The sequence below is a fragment of the Amblyraja radiata genome, chromosome 28 (assembly GCF_010909765.2).
Source record: "Amblyraja radiata isolate CabotCenter1 chromosome 28, sAmbRad1.1.pri, whole genome shotgun sequence".
Taxonomy (NCBI): Eukaryota; Metazoa; Chordata; class Chondrichthyes; order Rajiformes; family Rajidae; genus Amblyraja; species Amblyraja radiata.
Window position 1 is genome coordinate 33,825,592 of NC_045983.1, and position 21,114 is coordinate 33,846,705.

General features: G+C 42.6%; 1 protein-coding gene across 15 annotated transcripts in view; it reads right to left on the minus strand.

The window, feature by feature from the left end:
• Positions 1-143: 143 nt before the first annotated feature.
• myo18a (myosin XVIIIA) overlaps positions 144-21,114 on the minus strand; it is a 184,390-nt gene continuing 163,419 nt past the window's right edge. For 11 of the 15 annotated variants that reach the window (XM_033046267.1, XM_033046266.1, XM_033046264.1 and 8 more), the window contains 9 exons: positions 20,881-20,997; positions 20,025-20,108; positions 15,228-15,365; positions 11,994-12,179; positions 9,948-10,087; positions 8,985-9,029; positions 6,368-6,475; positions 4,364-5,733; positions 144-2,178 (listed from right to left, as the gene is read on the minus strand). In XM_033046267.1, coding sequence (XP_032902158.1) covers positions 4,365-5,733; positions 6,368-6,475; positions 8,985-9,029; positions 9,948-10,087; positions 11,994-12,179; positions 15,228-15,365; positions 20,025-20,108; positions 20,881-20,997 — 2,187 coding nt within the window. In that variant the 3' untranslated portion in view covers positions 144-2,178; position 4,364. The remainder of the gene's footprint in view (positions 2,179-4,363; positions 5,734-6,367; positions 6,476-8,984; positions 9,030-9,947; positions 10,088-11,993; positions 12,180-15,227; positions 15,366-20,024; positions 20,109-20,880; positions 20,998-21,114) is intronic. The other 4 variants (XM_033046271.1, XM_033046259.1, XM_033046268.1 and 1 more) reach the window with 3 other exon arrangements.

Here is a 21,114-nt window from a genome sequence, read left to right on the forward strand (position 1 = left end):
CCTTTATGGAATTACTCCAGCACCTTGTGTCTATCTTGGGTATAAACCAGCATCTGCAGTTCCTTCCTACAAAGTATGTAAGTTACCTTTTATGAAAAATGTAGCACATAATAGTTTAAAAATAAAACTCATCTTGGAACCTCTAAAGGCAACCAAAAAGTTTATTTTGAAACATAAATAGTCAAAAAAATACACAATCAAGGACAATATCGTTTCCTGATGTTTGCTGTCTTTTGAAGCAATTTAAATTGATCTTCATCTTACACATTTGTTCCTCTGGTGAATCTGTTTCCTTTAAACCGTAAGAGAAACCTTTGAAGAGAGAACTCGTGAATTCTTGTTATCATAACAATTCAGCTTGGAAATTGTATGACAGGATTTTGTACATCAGTGCCACATTTAGATTAAGTGAATCACATGGTACCGTTTAATAACATTTCAGTACAAGTATTAATAAACCTTGCAGCACTGCAATCTGTTTGCTATTATCTGTACTAACTAAAGATGTACATCGACTGCATTCTTGAAAAGTGCACAGTTAGATAAGATTTTTATACCCAATACTTACGGCATACTGAGCCACAGACCATTCAAGAGAAGTACAATTTGCAGTTGGCTTTATACACAAGTGTCTTAGTAATCTAGACAATCCATGCAAATTTATGACAACCGTCAATATATAAAGGTAGTATTGTTTCATACAATGTATCAAAGCTCCAACCTAGATCCCGATGGATTGATAAACAGAAAAATACCACAAAGGAGTGATTTTATATATACAATATACCTAAAATTCATAATGAGCAAATAAAATGGTTTGATTTACCAGCTTTTGAAGTGAATAGCGGGACATGGTCATTTAAGAATTTATAACATAATTTTCCTTCCAAGCCATCATTTGAAGACGGCACATCACATTTGATCCAAATTATACATTGACTTAATTGAGATCAAAAGATGGTCATTTATTACATTTTGACTATTGTGCACTATTTTCCCGATGTATAAGCAAGCAAGATAATGAGGTAAAACTATACATTATTAGAAGCCAACAATTACTTTTAGAAGGCATCTAACTTCCCCAGTGCCCATCCTTTCTAATTACTTGATCTTCTGGAAAAATACCTTAATGAATGAAGATTAAAGATACAACTAGTTATGACTTGTACGTGCATCATTGTGTACTGCAAGAGGCAATGGTCTCAACTACATCACACACTTGTTTAAAGTTTCAAATCATAAACAGAATGTGTAAGAAATTACATCAACAAATGATCCAAACAAAATGTCTTCCCATCCAAAAACTATTAACATATGCACACACACACACACACCTCAAAGAAAACCAAAGTTTGAAGCCAAATAAGGGGATGTTTGTGTTGCTATTATTTGAGTTTGTGTTTCCAGTTTATCACAGCTCGATAAGAAAGAAAGTAATCTTTGGCTTAGGTAAGAATAATTACATGTAAACCTCTGTGGCACCCTAATTCCAACCAGAGATGAGAAGTTTAAATCGGACTTTGAAAGCAGACAATTGTACGGAAATCTAGCCAAAGCAATAGAGGACAAAAATGATTCTCAAGGTTCTAGAAGATTTCAATGACGGCAGCAGTATCCACACTTGGAAGAAATCCCGATCCAATTTAAATTTCAAGTAACCGCAGTCTATAAAAATCATGCAAACTTGTTAGCGAGATTATACTCATACTTCATTCACCCTGTTTTAATTCTTGTCATTATTGTGGTTTATACTGGAGTATAATCCCAAGTATTCCAATCTCAGTCGCTGTACCGAACACAGACACAAAACGCTGGAGTAACTCAGCGGGACAGGCGGCATCTCCGGAGAGAAGGAATGGGTGACGTTTCATATTCCCGAAACATCACCCATTCCTTCTCTCCGGAGATGCTGCCTGCCCCGCTGAGTTACTCCAGTGTTTTGTGTCTATCTTCGGTGTAAACCAGCACCTGCAGTTCCTTCCTCCACATTTGCCGTGTGTGAACTTGTTGTCAGAGAGCAATCATCATCGCTATGCATTTGACTCCACAGTTTTGCTGTCAATATCACTGTTGCTCAGCAGTCGTCTTGTTGTCAACCTGGATTTGAGATTGTCTTCCGTGCCGTCCGCATCATCCTCAGAGTCTACGACCGTGATGTGCCGGCGGTACAGAGGAGGGCTGTGTAACAGGTGGGGCATGGGAAGTTTTATTATACACTTGGTCACTCCAGAAAAGTAAAAACAGTTCATGCAATACTTATACATGCAGCATCAGTACAAATTATTTCAGTTCCAAAGGATTAATAAGTTGCAAACATTACCACCACAATCTGGGGTTAGACTTCCTGGGCACATTCTTTGTCCTAAAGTGTACATTCAAATTACAGCAAGCATATGTTTAAGCTATATTTGTACTGTAACTGTAATTTTTAATATGTGCAATAACCCATACTGTATATAGGAATCCTATTTATTCACTCTATTCACCCATTGTCTTTTTATAGATATGTATATAGCGCCGCAGAACTGTGCACCTTATCCCCCCCCCCCCCCCCTTTTGTTTTGTTTTTTGTTTTTTGAACTAATTACATGTCTGCACTGAGTACGAGCTGCTTTTAATCTCATTGTACATGTGTATAGTGACAATAAAATGGCATTCTATTCTATTCTATTCTATTCTATAGATGTGGCGCAAATATGTGTACATGTACACACACAAAACTCCGATAACCCAGCACCATTGGGACTTTAATGACGCCCATCCAACAGATTTTCCAGACCATTGGATGTTTACTTTATTAATGTCAAAACACACTTTCACTTCACTTTTTTAAAACATGCCACAAAGTAGTAAGTTAGGTGAAACCAGCAACTTGAAGAGATGCAGGAAATATACAAGTTTTGAGATTCAGGGTGAGTGAGTTGTTAACTGGATACAAATGTGAACTCATAGTGGGAAGCAGAGGGTAGTTCAGAGTTTAGAAATACAGCGCGGAAACAGGCCCTTCGGGAAAGTCTAGGACTAGAGGTCATAGGCCCAGAATTAAAGAACGTTCCTTTAGGAAGGAGACGAGGAGGAATCTCTTTAGCCAGAGGGTGGTGAACCTGTGGAATTCATTGCAACAGATTCCTTGCAGGTCAAGTCAATGGATATTTTTAAGGCAGAGATAGTTAGATAGATTGTTGATTAGTACAGGTGTATCGGGTGGGTTACGGGGAGAAGGCAGGAGAATGGGGTTAGGAGGGAGAGATAGATCAGCCATGATTGAATGGCAGAGTAGACTCGATGTGCCGAATGGCCTAATTCTGCTCCCATCACTTGTGACCTTATGACTTATGAACATAACCTGACACTCACTAAAAGGACAAATGAAGATTCCTTCTACGCAGCATCGCACTGTATCTTAAAGCTTCCTCTATTCTGCATCCACCTCAGTAGATCACCTGCTTCTATGCTGGTACGATATTTTACTCCTTTTACACATTAATCATTCTGTAGTTTCTACAATTGTCAAATGTCATCTTATTAAAGTCAGACCTCTGCTGCAGAAATAGGAGCAGAATTAGGCCATTCAGCCCATCAGGTCTACTCCGCCATTCAATAATGGCTGATCTATCTCTCCCACTCAACCCCATTCTGCTGCCTTCGTCCCATAACCCCTGACACCCGTACTAATCAAGAATCTGTCAACCTTCACCTGAAAAATATCCATTGCTTTGGCCTCCACCACTGTCTTTGCAATTAATTCCACAGATTCACCACTTTCTGACTAAAGAAATTCCTCGTCACCTCCTTTCTAAATGGTTCTATTATGAAGCTACGGCCTCTGGTCCTAGACTCTCCCATTAGTGGAAACATCCTATCCACGTTTACTATATCCAGGCATTTCACTATTCAGTAATCATCATCTCCACAAGTTTAACCCGGGACCCTCACGATATCTAAAAAACAGGTGACTTTCATCCCTTGAATCCGAGCTCGAGTCGGATCCAACGTCATCCCTAACCAACGGTGCAACGCAGTCTGTCCTGTGGCACGTCTATAATGCCACAGAACACATTTCCATCTGCCTAAACCTATTTATTGTTCAGCATTGATTAAGGAGGAACTGCAGATGCTGGAACAATCGAAGGTAGTCAAAAATGCTGGAGAAACTCAGCAGGTGAGGCAGCATGTATGGAGCGAGGGAATAGGTCGAGGCCGACCCAAAACGTCACCTTTTTCCTTCGCTCCATGGATGCTGCCTCACCCGCTGAGTTTCTCCAGCATTATTGTTCAGCATTAGTCAGAGTTAGGGTAAGTGAATTAGAATCTGGTCATGCAAGCCATCCTTTGTCCATGTTGCACACAGATGCAAACCTACTTCACTCGTCGCTCTCTGGTCGGTACAAGTACTTCATCATCACACTGTCTACTTGCTTCATCCTCTTCTTATCGGTCTTCTTCGTTTTCTTCCCGGAATTTCCGTCAGCCTTGTCTTCTTTACCGTCGTCATCCGGTGAGTAAGGTTCTCTCTTCTTTGTGCCTCGTTTGACGCTGTTGATGCTTCGATACGAGACCGTGGAGCCGGAAGAGGAGGAGCTGGAGGACTCCGACGAGTCCGAGTCGCTCTCCTTCTTTTTGGATTTCTTCTTGAACTTTTTTGAACGTTTCTTGGAGCCTTTCTTTCGCTGCTCCTCCTCCCCCGACGCGGAAGAATCGGAATCGGAACTCCTGTGCTTCTTGCCTTTGTTCTTCTTACTTACGTCCACTGAGGAGGATAATCTGCGAAGACTGCTCGGTTGTTTGCTTGTTTCTCCATCGTCCTCCTCGTCTGGGTCCAGACTTTGTCTTTTGAACGTGATTGGTTTGTAATCCAGAACTTCTTTAATGGCAGCCTCTAAATCTGGATCCAGGTAGTTCCTGTGACCGACAGGCTTGATGTCCGCGCCGTCAGGGAGGGCTTCGTCCGAGACAGATGAGCGCAGTCTTGGAGGAACACTGAAACTTCTCCCGCCAGAGTGTTGACTGGAGAACGACCGTTCGCTCAGCGCCACACTCACAGCGGCATCATCGTCTTCCAACTCACCCAATCTACTCCTCGAAATGGACAGTCTTGTGTCCGTGCGGCTGAGGGTAGGGCTCTGTAGGCCCAACTCTAATCGACGGCTGAGCAAGGGGCTGGTTGGACTGAACATGTCAGCGTGGTTGTCGTCGAGCCGAGAGAGGCTTCTCCTCACACCGGCTGTGGGACTGGTTAGGGCAAAGCTCACCGAGGATTTTGCATCATCGTCGGCTTCCAGAGCTCGCCTTGTGGAAGCTCGGCTGATGGGAACCGACACGGTGGAAGCTTTGTCAAAGTCAGGACTGGCCAAGGCCCATCTCCTGTCCAGCCCCTTTCTTGCTCGACTCGTGGCCTCCGAATACGCCTGAGAAATAACAGACCCTCCATCGTCCAGCTCGTCTGCTGCCTGGAATCTTTTCCGTGAACTGGTGGTGTCGTTCAAGTTGTCCGCACTGGTGGTTTTCTTTGCCTTTCGAAACGTTCTCTCCGGAGACAAGGACCGCTCTTTACTCAGCGTCGACAGGAGAGAGTCAGCGTTGCTCTTACCACCGAGAGAATCCTTCATGTTCCCCCGTTTACGATAGCTGAGGGAACTCATCACCGACGCAGGTCTAAAGTCCTGCACTTCTTTCCCTTCCTTTAATTCCTTCCCTTCCTTCCCCTCTTTCAGGTCTAAGCTAACAGAAAATCTGATTACACGACAGTGGGGAAACAAAGGGAGAGAGAACCAAGGTAAATGAGTTTTAAAGGAGAACAAATAAATTAAGGCAACAGTAATGGACAGTTAAAGGAGAAAATAAAGGAGAAAATAACACTCAAAAATAGCTTTGGAAGTAGGTACATGTAATGGCTCAAATTGGGTAACAAGAAATATATCTATAATAATAATAATGGATGGGATTTATATAGCGCCTTTCTAATACTCAAGGCGCTTAATACTCAAGGTGCTTGAGTATCTATGGCATAAGTTTGATTTTAGTTCCCAGAGAAAAAATTGAGACGTCATCTTAGTTATGTATTTATCTTTAAGAAGGAACTGCAGGTGCTGGAAAATCGAAGGTAGATAAAAATGCTGGAGAAACTCAGCGGGTGAGGCAGCATCTATGGAGCGAAGGAGACCCTTCGGTCTCGACCCGAAACGTCGCCTTTTTCCATCGCTCCATAGATGCTGCCTCAGCCGCTGAGTTTCTCCAGCATTTTTGTCTACCTTTGATATTTATCTTCTTCATTTAAGGTAACTTTGGTTAGAATTCCAGTCTGGATATTTCAGAATTGAGGCAGCGTGTAGAAAATGCGTTGAATAATTCAGAATTGCAGACTAACCTTGAGCTCTTTAGGCTTCCATCATCCGAGCCCTTGCCCTTTGATAGCCAGGATTTGACACCATCCACACGCTTTTCAACTTCAGAGTCTGTGTCTGAATCACATTCACTGTTCCAACACATGGATTGAAAAGATATATTGATGAATTTCTCGATTAAAGAATAATGATCTTTTCAAAGAGTGCAGAAAACTCATATAGTAGCAAGAAGAATCAATTCAATAAATATATTATGTGTTAAGATTCCAGCTGCTTATAATTTTAGTAATTAGCTATATATTATTTCACACACATGAACTATTTTTTATCAGGATGCATCACAGCTCGGTTTGGGAACAGCTCCGTCCAAGACCGCAAGGAATTGCAGAGAATTGTGGACGCAGCCCAGACCGTCACACAAACCCAACCTCCCTTCTATTGGCTCCATTTATACCTCACGCTGCCTCTGCAAGGCCAGCAGCATCATCAAGGACCAGTCTCACCCTGGCCACTCCCTCTTCTCCCCTCTCCCATCAGGCAAAAGGTACAGAAGTGTGAAAACGCACACCTCCAGATTCAGAGACAGTTTCTTCCCAGCTGTTGTCAGGCAACTGAATCATCCTACCACAACCAGAGAGCAGTGCTATCTACCTGTTTGATGACTATCCTTGATCGGACTTTGCTGGCTTTACCTTGCACTGAACATTATTCCCTTATCATGTATCTTTACACTGTAAACGGCTCTATTTAAATCTTGCATTGTCTTACCGCTGACTGGATAGCACGCAACAAAAAAGCTTTTCACTGTACCTCGGTACATCATCATCATCATCATCATGGTTGCAAACATCAACGGGCACGCTGCCTTACAATGCCGTGTACGACAGTGATCGCAACTTCTACTGAAGTGTGGACGGCCGTTGGCTCGCTAGGAGCTCATCCGCCCTTTGACAGGTCTTGTTTTTGGTCCTGCTGGGGGTCCACAGCCCCCTCCTCACCTGGCAAACCAGGTGGGGGAGACGGTTTAGTCGCCGACTATCCGACCATGGAGCAGGTAGCATGGGATTACATGGTACCCGTGGCGGGGGGAACTCCCCCCGACCTGACCTGACCTGACCTGACCTGACACGTGGCGATAAACTAAACTGAACTGTTGCGTTTCAGTCACAGGTAACAACTGTGGTTGCACCCATCTGCTTCTCCACTTCAAACTTCAATTCAAATGTAAAGATTATTTATTTCCCCTTTATTAAAAAAACGTTGGATAATACCTTGGTTTTGAGCAAGGTGGCATACCTCAGTTGTCTTTTCTTATTTCACCATCAACCGAAGATATTGGAGAAAACCCACGCGGGTCACGGGCAGAAAGTACAAACACCATACAGACAGCGCCCGTAGAATCGGGTTGAAACCCGGGTCTCTGGCGCTGTGAGCGCAGTAAGACAGCAACTCTACCGCTGCGCCACCGTGCCCACTAACACATTGATTGAAGGGGCCTAATTGTTATTCCACTGGGGACGATGAAGAGAGTTGAGAGGAAACTCAAGCCATCACATTAATGCTGACAGGGTTTGATCAAAGGTGTGAAGAGATGAAATAGCAGTGTTCAGCCTTCTGCACCGCTCCGCTTGGCCAATCCATTTTGAAACAGGCACGCAAGAAAGAGTTGATTTCTGGGGGACTTTCATGTTTGAGTGCCAAGAATATGGAGATCTCTTCGGTTTAGTGAGCTTTTTCCATTTTTAAAATGAGACTGCCAAAAATATTCCAGGGGCAATAATCTTATAATTATACTGGAAATTTCGGAAAGGAATTTGGCTTATTTATTATTGTTAAATATTATCATTTAATTTACAGTTATAACTTTTATTATTATTATCATTATCAAAGATTATAACAATATTATGACTAAATATAATATTGATTATTATCAAATAACCCCCATGCCTGTGCTCACCAATTACCGACCATGCTCGCTCCTGTCTCTCCTCTTTTCCAATCTTCCTTCCCACCCCACCTATCCATGTTCTCCACAGATGCTGCCTGACCCGCTGAGTTACTCCAGCACTCTGTGAAACGTCACCTATCCATGTTCTCCACAGATGCTGCCTGACCCGCTGAGTTACTCCAGCACTCTGTGAAACGTCACCTATCCATGTTCTCCACAGATGCTGCCTGACCCGCTGAGTTACTCCAGCACTCTGTGAAACGTCACCTATCCATGTTCTCCACAGATGCTGCCTGACCCGCTGAGTTACTCCTGCACTCTGTGAAACGTCACCTATCCATGTTCTCCACAGATGCTGCCTGACCCGCTGAGTTACTCCAGCACTCTGTGAAACGTCACCTATCCATGTTCTCCACAGATGCTGCCTGACCCGCTGAGTTACTCCAGATTGTTGTGTCTATCTTCAGCAGTTCCTTGTTATCACAATTATGCCATTGCAAGCTTTAGTTAAATTAGTCAATAAGGCACTCTTTATTTGAAAAAGCAGGGATTTCATACGATGGTGTTAGTGTGGCTGATGCACACTTGCATGCTCCCTCTTTGAATCTACTGCCATGCAGATGGATATTTGACGGGCATGCTGAAGGTTAGATCTGGGTGCACGTGGAAAGGCATTCTGACATGGTTCTCACGTTTTATTCTTTCTCCTTTGATACTTTGTCACCATATCTTGCAAACTGCAAATAAAATAAAAGTGAACACAAAAACCCCCCCAAAAATATATATACAGCAGTCTGGGGAGAATTGAGCTTGGTTGAGAATGTGCGTAAGAATATGTACAAAATCAACAATAATAAAAATAAAGAGAGCATGAACTATGAATAATAACTGAAATTAAAAACTCTAAATAACACAAATAAAGATGTTTTGATTGATGTGCTTTGTCATATTTGATAGTAAATTAATTTAAACATTTTCAAACTAGCCAATTACATTTTGCTCACCTCGATTTGCCTGGCACATGTCCTATATATTTTACTGCAACCTAATTAGTCATTTCAATTTATTCATTTGAAAGCAAATTCCAGAATGAAGGAACTCTGATCTGAAACATCAACTCTGTTTTCTTTCCACAGAGGCTGACTGACCTACTGGGCATTTGCAGCATGTTCTGCTTTGGGACCTGCGTTTCATGCATCAGTACTACACAATAATGCTGTCCATTCATTCCGCTGGAAACACAAGTTGGAAGGTTGCTTCAGATTGTCTGTGTAGAGGTTCAGCTTCAAGCATGACAGATAAAGTTTGTCTTCTGTTGATTCCCAAAATCGCATTAAACATGTCAATAGGATGATAATGATAGACATAAAGTGCTGGAGTAACACAGCGGATCAGGCAGCATCTCTTCAGTCTGAGGAAGGGTCCCGACCCGAAACGTCACCCATCCTTTTCCTCCTGAGATGCTGCCTAACTCGCTGAATTACTCTAGCACTTTGTGCCTATCCTTGGTACAAACCAGCATCTGCAAATCTTTGTTTCTGCAGGAGGATGCTGATGTCCTTTGGGCTGTTTGCACATCTTGGGCCTTTTAAAAAAACTTTTCTAGTTTGCAATTTAAAACAAAACTCCGATTGTGCCCATCACACACGGCGTACCTGTTAATAAGGTCATCATTTTCATCACTTTCCATTTCATCCTCAATTGCTGCTTGTAGATCTCCAATTCGTTTAAAAGCGAGTTTGAGGTCAGACTGTAGACTCTGATTTGCAGCTTCAAGACTTTCGATATCCATTTCCTAAATATCCATTTCCAAAGAAAACCTTGTGATTAATAGAAAATAAGTGCAGGAGTAGGCCATTCGGCCCTTCGAGCTGACATTGTTAAGATATTTTTGGAAACAAAACAAACACTGGCTGTGAATTCTCAGTATTTATCATCGAGAGCATCTTTAGTTTAGTAATACAGCGCTGAAACAGGCCCATCGGCTCACTGAGTCTGTGCCAACCAGCGATCCCCGCACACTAACACAAGCCTACACACACTGGGGACAATTTATACTTATACCAAGTATACAAACCCAACCCAATTAACCTACAAACCTGCACGCCATTGGAGTGTGGGAGGAGGCCGAAGATCTTGGAGAAAACCCATGCAGTCACGGGGAGAACGTACAATCTCCGTACCTACAGCACCCGTAGTCGGGATTGAACCCGCGTCTCTGGCGCTGCAAGCACTGTAAGGCAGCAACTCTACCGCTGCGCCACAATTCTATTTAAATGGGACATGAGCAAGTCTGGGTATGATCCATCACCACTGCATCACACTGTCTTGGAGGTTACAGATAGAATACCGGCTGGATGAAGTATTTACACCATCTCTTATCATCTGCAGCATTTATTTACAAGATTAAATCTGGGAATAGAAATCAATCTGAGTGAAAGTGCTGGCAAATGTTTTCTTTAAACAAATCTGCTGATGTCTGTTCCCAAGGAAATAAATGTACCAATCTATTGAATAGATATAATTGCAATGGTTCATTTTTCATAATTCAGTAACTGCAAACATCTTCTACACTGCTCAGTCTCTTCATCATCTGGGAGTTAGTAGAATTTTTTTTTGAAATGCAAGACTAATGAGTTTTTAGTTATTTGACTTATGAGCGTGCATAAACATGGGAATAGCTCCATCCAAGACCGCAAGAAATTGCAGCAAATTGTGGACGCAGCCCAGACTATCACACAAACAAACATCCCTTCCATTGACTCCATTTATACCTCACGTTGCCTCGGCAAGGCCAGCAGCATAATCAAGGAGCAGCCTCGCCCCCGTCACTCCCTCTTCTCCCCTCTCCCATCAGGCAAGAGGTACAGAAGTGTGAAAACACACACTTCAAGATTCAGGGACAGTTTCTTCCCAGATAGACACAGAATGCTGGAGTAACTCAGCGAGACAGGCAGCATCTCTGGAGAGAAGGAATGGGTGACGTTTCGGGTCGAGACCCTTCTTCAGACTGATGCCAGGGGAGTGGGCGGTACAGAGATAAAATGGAGGCGGAAACAGTAAGACTGGCCGGAGAACTGGGAAGGGGGAGGGGATGGAGAGGGAGGGAAAGCAAGGGCTACTTGAAGTTAGAGAAGTCGATGTTCATACCGCTGGGGTGTAAGCTGCCCAAGCGACATACAGGTGCTGTTCCTCCCATTTGTGTTGGGCCTCACTCTGACAGTGGAGGAGGCTCAGGACAGAAAGGTCAGTGTGGGAATGGGAGGGGGAGTTGAAGTGTTTGGACAACCGGGAGATCAGGTAGGTTTAGGCAGACTGAGGGGAGTTGCTCAGTGAAACGATCGGCGAGCCTGCGCTTGGTTCTTGGCGATCAAGCGCAGGCTCGGAGATCGTTTCGCTAAACACCTCCGCTTAGTCAATGGATATTTGTAAGGCGGAGATTGACAGATTCTTGATTAGTACGGGTGTCAGGGGTTATGGGGAGAAGGCAGGAGAATGGGGTTGGGAGGGGGAGATAGATCAGCCATGATTGAATGGCGGAGTAGACTTGATGGCATAATTCTGCTCCTAGACCTTACGGACTTTCACTTGCCACTGTTATTTTTCTGCAATGACATACGTGTTTACATTTTTCTCCAGAATTCATGTTAATAAATTAAAATGAGCTGAAGCCACGCGGAAGGTTCTCAACGTTGACTTACTAATTCGTGCTTTTTGCGGCTGGCCTCTGATTCCTTCTTGGTGAGCTCCCCCATTTCCTCCTTTACGTCCCTCAGCTGCCGTTGCAAGCGCTTGTTTTGCTCCTTCTCACGGTTCTCAGCCGCCGATCTCTGATCTCTCTCTTCTGACAGTTTTTCCAGGTTTTCCTTGAGACGACTAACTAGGCTCTGTGTACAAAGAGTGAAATGCTCGTAAATCGTCTGCAGAATTGCGGTCAGGACCTTCATGCAGATTAGAACACAAACATCACACCACAATTCAAATCCTGTGTAAGATCAAAACTTGCTGATATATCCAGTTTATCAACAGGAACATGTCTAAAATAGATTGTAATTGTTCTAATCTTTAATCAAAAAATAATATGCCCATACACTAATATGGTGAAAATCTGAATAACATGTAAATGTTAGTTTAGTTTAGTGGTTTCATCTCTCTATATTCTGAATGATCACACTTGACGTAGGGCTTAACTGGAAGTGGTCTTGAGAAGATTCAGGCCAAGTGTCTTCCCAGCTGTTATCAGGCAACTAAATCATCCTACCGCAACCAGGGAGCAGTCCTGAACTACTATCTAACTCATTGGTGAACTTCGGACTTTCCTTGATCAGACTTTTCGGGCTTTACCCTGCACTAAACGTTACTCCCTTGTACTGTGCTGTAAATGTACTGCAATACATTGTACACGGGTCGATTGTAATCATTTATTGTCCTTCTGCTGACTGGACTGAAAGCTTTTCACTGTAGCTCGGTACACGTGACAATAAACTAAACTGAAGAAGAGGAGAAAATTATTCTCCCACTACACTTGGCAATTAAATACACCTGATATCGCTAATATAAAAAATTAAAGCAGCAAGTAGGAAACCTGACAGATACAGCTGCTGACATTTGCAACTTCTCCTTCATTGCATTTGCAATTGGTAAAGTGATGCAAAATTGTGCACAATCAGACATTTATTGGATTGTTACATTTCAATTTTTTCCTTCCAATTCAAAAAAGCAAAAACATATGACTGCTCAACTAATGGAATTTAGCATAGAAGTTATTTGGATATATTTCAAAATTAAGTTTATGATGCTGAAGAATTGTAGCCTGTGCATCAGTTCCACAATTAATCATTTATTGGACAAGAATAAAATACTAAATAAACTGAATATCTCAAATGATTGAAAATGCTGGATATACTCTGGAGATCAGGCAACATCTCTGGAGAGAGAAGCTAAATTATTCTTTCAAGTCCATGATCATAATCAATCTTAGTTTAGTTTAGTGTAGTTTAGAGATACAGCGTGGAAACAGGCCTGTTGGCCCACTGAGTCCACGCCGACAATGATCAACTGTACACTGCTTCTACTCTACACACTAGAGACAACTAACCTACAAACCCGCACGTCTTTGGGAGGTGGGAGGAAACCCACGCGGTCACAAGGAGAACGTACAAACTCTGTATACACAGCATTTCTTCATTGATGTGTTTTCAGTTTTTAACATCATCAGAAACAGTTCTGTACCTATGTATTTCCTCCAAAGAAATACAAGGGGACAGCTGGGCTCTCTGAATATCGTCTTCTTTCATATCAAGGTTAAAGGAGCCATGACTTGCTGAGTTTAGTTTAGTTTAGAAAAACAGCGAGGAAATGGGCCCTTCAGTCCACCGATCCCCACACACTAGCACTATCCTGTACACATTAATGGGCCTGTTCCACTTATGCAATTTTTGGGGCGTCTACAGGCGACTGCCGCAAAATTTTCAACGCTGAAAATTTTGGGGCGATAGTGGCGACAAGTTTTGCTGTCGTAGGTTGTCGCCAGGTGTCGTAGGTGAATTCCATTAAAACTAGTCCCTGGCAGTCGCCTAAAGAGTCGCCAAAGTGGAACAGGCCTTCAAGGACAATTTACAACCTTTACCAAAGTCAATTAACCTATAAATCTGCACTTCATTGGAGTGTGGGAGGAAACCGGAGCACCCGGATAAAACCCACGAGGTCACGGGGAGAACGTACAAACTCCGTGCAGACAGCACCCGTAGTCAGGATGGAACCCGGGTCTCTGGCGATGTGAGACAGTAACTCTACCGCTGCGCCACCATGCCACCCCTAATTTGCACCAAATTAATATAAGCAAAACTTATCAAGTTTAATGAACTCGTGTAAACTAGAGGAAGGGTCTCGACCCGAGGCGTCGCCCATTCCTTTGCTCCATAGATGCTGCCTCACCCGCTGAGTTTCTCCAGCATTTTTGTCTGTCTACAATTTTTCCAGCATCTGCAGTTCTTTCTTAAACATATAAACATTTAAGTTCTTCCATCCTTACCTTTGACAAGCTCGTCAGTGTTCAACATAGGCCAGAAATACAGAACTTAGAAGAACTGCTTAATTTGCTCTTTAATGAACAATATCTTTTCACTACCTCCAAAATTCCACACTTCTTCTATCAATGTGACATGACGTTATGTGACATTATAAGTCATAGTGTCATACACCACAGAAACAGGCCTCTGGCTGAAGTCATTTCTATTTGTAGCTTTTTTTTCAATTCAATTTAAATTGTAAAATAATTTATGATGTCTCAAGGCAACTTTCAATATAGATAGGTAATGGACGACAATGTTCTTTGTCAATGACCATTTTGCTTCAGTCTTAAATATTAAGCTGTGTAGGAAGGAACTGCAGACGCTAGTTTACTCCGAAGACTGTCACGAAATGCTGGAGTAACTCAGCGGGTCAGAAAAAGGGTTCCGATCCGAAACGTCACCCATTCCTTTTCTCCAGAGGTACTCCAGCATTTTGTGTCTATCTTCGGTGTAAACCAATATCTGCAGTTCCTTCCTTTACATCCCCTTCGTTATCACCGGCTTCTCACTCCATCTCCTCTCCCCATCACAACCAAATACTCTCTTCACTGGACTGCATCATCTGTATTTAACCTGGGCACCGAGCAGGCTAGGACGCTATTGCTTGGAGCGCAGGAGGATGAGGGGTGATCTTATAGAGGTGTATAAAATCAATGAGCAAGCTAGGACGCTATTGCTTGGAGCGCAAGATGAGGGGTGATGTTTGTATAAGATCAATGAGCAGGCTAAGACTCTATTGCTTGGAGCCCAGGAGGATGAGGGGTGATCTTATAGAGGTGTATAACATCATTGAAAAGCTTGTATTTTCAATGGTGTGGAATACCAAAGGATTCTCGAGTGAGATTTGCCATAATTACTTACCTCAAAACGTTTGACCTGGGTCTTCTCAAATTCCAGTTTGGTTTCCAGTTCACGAATCTTGGCTTCTTGTCTGCTCACCAACGACTTATCCACCATGGATTGTTCTGCAAAGTCCAGTTGACTCTGCAATCCTTGTAACTAGAGCAAGTTGCACAGAAAAGACAAACGTGAGAATGTATAAAGTCACGTGTGATGAAAACCGATGCTGCGACTGGAACTGGAAGTCATTTCTCTTATTCCACAGAGTTGAATAAATCAGTGTTCCTGACAAGAGGCTTCACATGCACTCTTCACCTAGTGGCATGCTGCAGCTACACCTCCCCATCTACAGGATGCGATATATGGCACTGTTAGGCTCTCATTCTGACAGTACCTCCTCCACTAATATCATCGGAAAGAGCAAATGTAATTACAGAAACCTTAATATCTCACCTCCAAGTTAAAAACTAAGCCCATTTGGACATTTATATCGATTTTTCATCAAAGTCTAATCATAATTTTTTAGGAGAATGATGCCTGAATGGAAAGCCCATTTTATACATTTATATTGATTTTTCATCAAAGTCTACTCATAATTTTTGAGGAGAATGATGCCTGGATTAGAGGGTATTAGCGACAGGGAGAGACTGCACAGACTTGGATTGCTTTCTCGAGAATGCTGGAGGTTGCGGGGTGAGCTGATAGATGAAACTATGAGAGGCATAGATAGGGTAGACAGTCGCAACCTTTTTCCCCAGCGTGGGAAAGGTCAAAGATCAGAGGGCCTATCTTTAAGATGAGAGGGGCAAAATTGTAAAAAGTTGCACGGGGCAATTTTGTTTAACACAGAGGATGGTGGGTGCCAGGAATACGCTGCCTGGGGTGGGGAGAGAGGCGGATACAATAGTGATGTTTCAGAGATTTTTTGATAGGCACGTGGATATACAGAGGAAGGAAGGATATGTACAGATCATGTACAGGCAGATGAGATGAGATCATCTTGGCACTATGTTCAGCAAAGACATTGTGGGCTGAAAGGCTTGCTCCTGTGCCCCACTCTTCTATGTTCTAAAATGCAAGTGAGAGCTATAATAACAAGATGTGTGGAAGAAATTTTTGCTTCATAGAGTCATACATAATGGAAACAGGCCCTCCGGCCTAACTCATCCATAGAAACATAGAAAATAAGTGGAGGAGTAGATTATTCGGCCCTTGAGGCCCTTGAGGCCGATCATGGCTGATCATCCAAAATCAGTACCCCGTTCCTGCTTTCTCCCCATATCCCTTGATTCCGTTAGCCCTAAGAGCTATATCCAACTCTCTCTTGAAAACATCCAGTGAATTGGCCTCCACTGCCTTCTGTGGCAGAGAAGTCCACAGATTCACAACTCTCTGGGTGAAAATGTTTTTCCTCAACTCAGTCCTAAATGGCCGACCCCTTATTCTTTTTTAAAATATATACATTTTTATTAGAAGCAATTGTACAAAAAAAAATCGACATAGCAGTTATATAATTTTCGTACACCTTCAGTTTTAATATTTTATAAACTATTCACTAAATAGGAAAAAAAAAGTGAAAAAAGGAAAGAAAGAAGAAAAAAAAACAAGGAAAATAAAACTGAACTAGAAAATGTGAAAAAGAAGCGGAGATATATCCAACTACCCTTCCGTACGCCCACTCACCCAGCCCTACCATCGGTTTTGAGTTTGTGTTCAAACATTATGTTGTTGAAGAAATTCAATAAAAGACCATATTTTTGAAAATTGATCTGGTTTGCCAGTCAAGGCAAGCCTTATTTTTTCTAGTAGTGTCTCGGTCATTTCCATAATCCACATCTTCACTGTGGGGACTGTTATCTTTTTTCCAGAATTTAAGTATAAGTTTTTTCGCAGTTATTAAACCGTAGTCAAGGAAACGTCTTTGAAATATCGTTAGACATCCGACATTCCTAATATTATTAGTGTTGGATCTGGCTCCAATGGAGTTTTAATACCCCTCATTCTTAAACTGTGACCCCTTGTTCTGGGCTCCCCCAACATGGGGAACATATTTCCTGCATCTAGCCTGTGCAATCCCTTAAGAATTGTATATGTTTCTATAAGATCCAGTCTCATCCATCTAAATTCCAGTGAATACAAGCCCAGTCAATCCATTCTTTCATCATAACCATGCTGACCAAGTGCCCATCTGAGCTAGATCCATTTGCCTGTGTTTGAGCCTTAACCCTCTGAGGCATTCCTATCATTGCACCTGGCCAAATGTCTTCCAACTTCTAAATTGTTCAACCACAATAACTTAATAATCCAGAGAGTAATTAAATCCAAATGATTGACCACTATATAGTATTTGGTTACAATAAACACTTTGGTTCAGACGCTATCAACTATCGATTTAGTTTAATAGCTTGGAAACATGTTTTTATTCATTTAAGGGTAAAGATGCTGGTGAGAAAGGGAGCCCATCTTTGACTGCTACTGAAGTCTCCCCAGAATGAAGACGGACATAAAATGCTGGAGTAACTCAGCGGGACAGGCAGCATCTCTGGAGAGAAAGAATGGGTGACGTTTCGGATCGAGACACTTCTTCAGAGTCAGGGGAGAGGGGGAAGCAGAGATAAGGTAGGGTAAGGTGAGAAAACAAGACATCAAAAGAGAAAATGTAGAAGAGATCATTGTTAGCTAGGAGAAGGTGACAACAAAACAAACAGAGATAATCAGGGACAGTCAGACTGATCAATCTGGTCAGACAGTTAGACTTCCCATCTATCGATATTTGGTGGCAATGAAAGACTGCAGCATTTTTCCACATAGGAATGGAACCTTGCAAATGGTAATGGTTCAATGTGCTTACTGTTGTGTGCTTCTTGGGGGTATAGGTTGCAGAGTTGGCAAAGTACTGGTTAAGTGGCCTTGGCGACTCATTGCAGTACATCTTGTAGACAACACAAACTGCAACCCAGTGGTATGAAGGAGGAAAGAACTGCAGATGCCGGTTTAAATCGAAGATAGACACAAAATGCCAGAGTAACTCAGCGGGACAGGCAACATCTCTGGAGAGAAGGATCGGGTGACGTTTCGGGTCAAGAACCTTCTTCAGACTGAGAGTCAGGGGAGAGGGGGAGGCAGAGATAAGGAAGGTTAAGGGTCTCGACCTGAAACGTCACCCGTTCCTTCTCTCCAGAGATGCTGCCTGCCCCGCTGAATTACTCCAGCATTTTGTGTCTATACAGTGGTATGAATATTGATTTTGCAAGTAACCCTCTGCACTCCCTCTCTCTCCGTCCCTCCCCCACCCTAGTCGTTGTACTAGTTTCACTGTCGTCCTGGTGAGTTTCATTGTAACTCGTTCTCACCTCGCCCACAGCTGACAATGGCCTGGTTCCTTTATCATCGCTACTTTTTTACATATCTTTAATTCATTCGTTCTATATATCTCCATATCACGGTCTATATCTCTGGTTTCCCTGTCCCGACTCTCAATCTGAAGAAGGGTCTCGACCTGAAACATCGCCTATTCCTTGTCCCCAGAGATGCTGCCTGACCTGCTGAGTTACTCCAGCTTTTAGTCTTTATCTTCTGCAACAGCCGTTCACAGGCCGTGTAGGGAATGCATCTTAAGGATCATGCGCTACTCAAGTCGATTGCTTTATCTTGCATGATATTAAGCTTTTCATTCAATAGAAAAATTCCATTCAAGATTTGTCTTGTGTCTTGTAGAGTTGGTGCAAAGGGTTTGGTGGGATAAGTAGTGAGCCACATGTTCAAGGTGACCCAATCCCAGACCTGTTCTTGGAGTTAATTTGATCAACGACATAAAATTAAGTTTCTGGTTGATAATGAATTTTGAGACTGTAGAAATTAAAGTCTCTTAGCCAGGACATGGAGGTACGCGGGATGAAATTTGCAGGACATGTACTCAGAACCCGCACCTAAGATAACAATGACATGGCAACCTGACGGAAGAAGGAACAGAGGCTGACCAAAACTCAGAAGGATTTGGAAGCCCGGGACACAAACCTATCGAGGGTGGAAGACGTCGCACATGACCGAACTGAATGGCGAAAGCTTGCTGCCCAATGTACTCAACAGTGTGGGAGGAACTAAGTGTAAGTCTAAGAAGTGAATCCTTCAGTATTCCAAAGCCTAAAGAGATACTTGACACAAAGCTAGCTCTGCAAAGCAATACTGTGCAACGTGGGTGATTGATGTAAACTCAGCAATGTGTATAACACATTGATCTACATCATAAGAGTCATCTATCTGTGTGTGTTAAGTGCAGACATGATGGTTAACACATTGAGATCTACATCATCTTCTGTGTGTATTACACGCAGACACATTGATTTAATTAACATTAGTACATCACCAGTTGTCTTCTTGGTGTAGAAATATCTTATTGTGCCAATGAACTTTGGAGATGCGATCACAGACTTTGACCGAGACACATCACCCCTTAAACCAACTGCTGAATAGTAATGATTCGAGTCGTTAAGTCTTATTATGGATCGAGACTTCGACAAAATATTGATGGTAGAAATACCAAATCAATGTCAAAGATAGGTGATTAAACTGCCCATTGATGAAGGTGTTCATCGCCCGGCACTGATGGGACATGATTGATCAATTGATACCTTATTGTACTCGGTACAGAGAGATTCTTTGTCTGCATACAGTACAAGTATGCAACAGTCACCACCTAAAGGGTGCCGACAGAGTTACAAACGTTACTTGTTACTGGCGATAGTAACGAGCCGACCTATAGCATGACAATTATAGATTATGACAAGGGAATAAACCACAAGTGAATAAATTACTTACCTTTTCTTGCAGCTCTTGTTTCTCTTTGTAAACTTCATCCAGTTGTGACTGTAGTTCATTAATCTGCCCAAGGTCCCTGGATGACTGGAGAAATATTTAGATTCATTGATAACAACTTCACACGAGTTCCAGGAATTAAAGGGGCAATGTTGGACTGTAAACAGGCTAGTTCTTCAACGGACAGGGTCTTGTTTTGTATCTTAAGACACAAAACACAACCTCTGCTGTTCTGAGATCATCGTTCACCCGCCTCTGGACCATACGGATAAATGTGAGGTTATCCACTTTGGTGGCAAGAACAGGAAGGCAGATTATTATCTGAATGGGGTCAGTATAGGAGAAGGGGAGGTGCAACGAGACCTGGGTGTGCTTATACATCAGTCACTGAAAGTAAGCATGCAGGTACAGCAGGCAGTGAAGAAAGCCAATGGCAAAGGCAGGAGAATAGGGTTTGTGGTGAATGATGGATCAGACATGATTAAATGGCAGAATAGGCTTAATGGGCCAAATGGCCTTATTCTGCTCCCAGAACTTATGAACAAAATGAGTTACATTTCTGATAAAATCAATCATATTTCTGGTTCAGTTCATTCTAAATCCTGCTTGACAAGTTAATCAGTTCTAGGAGTAGAATGAGGCCATTTGGCCCATTAAATGTGCTTTGCCATTCGATCATGGCTGATCTATCTTTCCCTCTCAACCCCATTCTCCTGCCTTCTCTCCATAACCCCTGACACCCTGGCTTGTCAGATGGAGCCCACATGTGTGATATATGTAAAGAATGTCACTGTGCAGTTGCATCTGTGATAAATAAAGCTCTGTTGAACGATTGAACCAAATGTCAGGTACAACCTACCTGAGCCACTACCGCTTTGTGTTTCTTCATGAGTTCATTCATGTCCTCCTGGTCTTCCTCAAGACGGCTCTGCAAGTCATTCTTTTCACGTTGGATGCGACTCAGCTGCTCTTCCAGCTGTAGGAGAATGCAGCTGTGAATTCATGTTCTTAGGTTGTAGGACCAAAATTGGCCATTCGGCCCATCAAGTCTACTCCACCATTCAATCATGGCTGATCTATCTCTCCCTCTCAG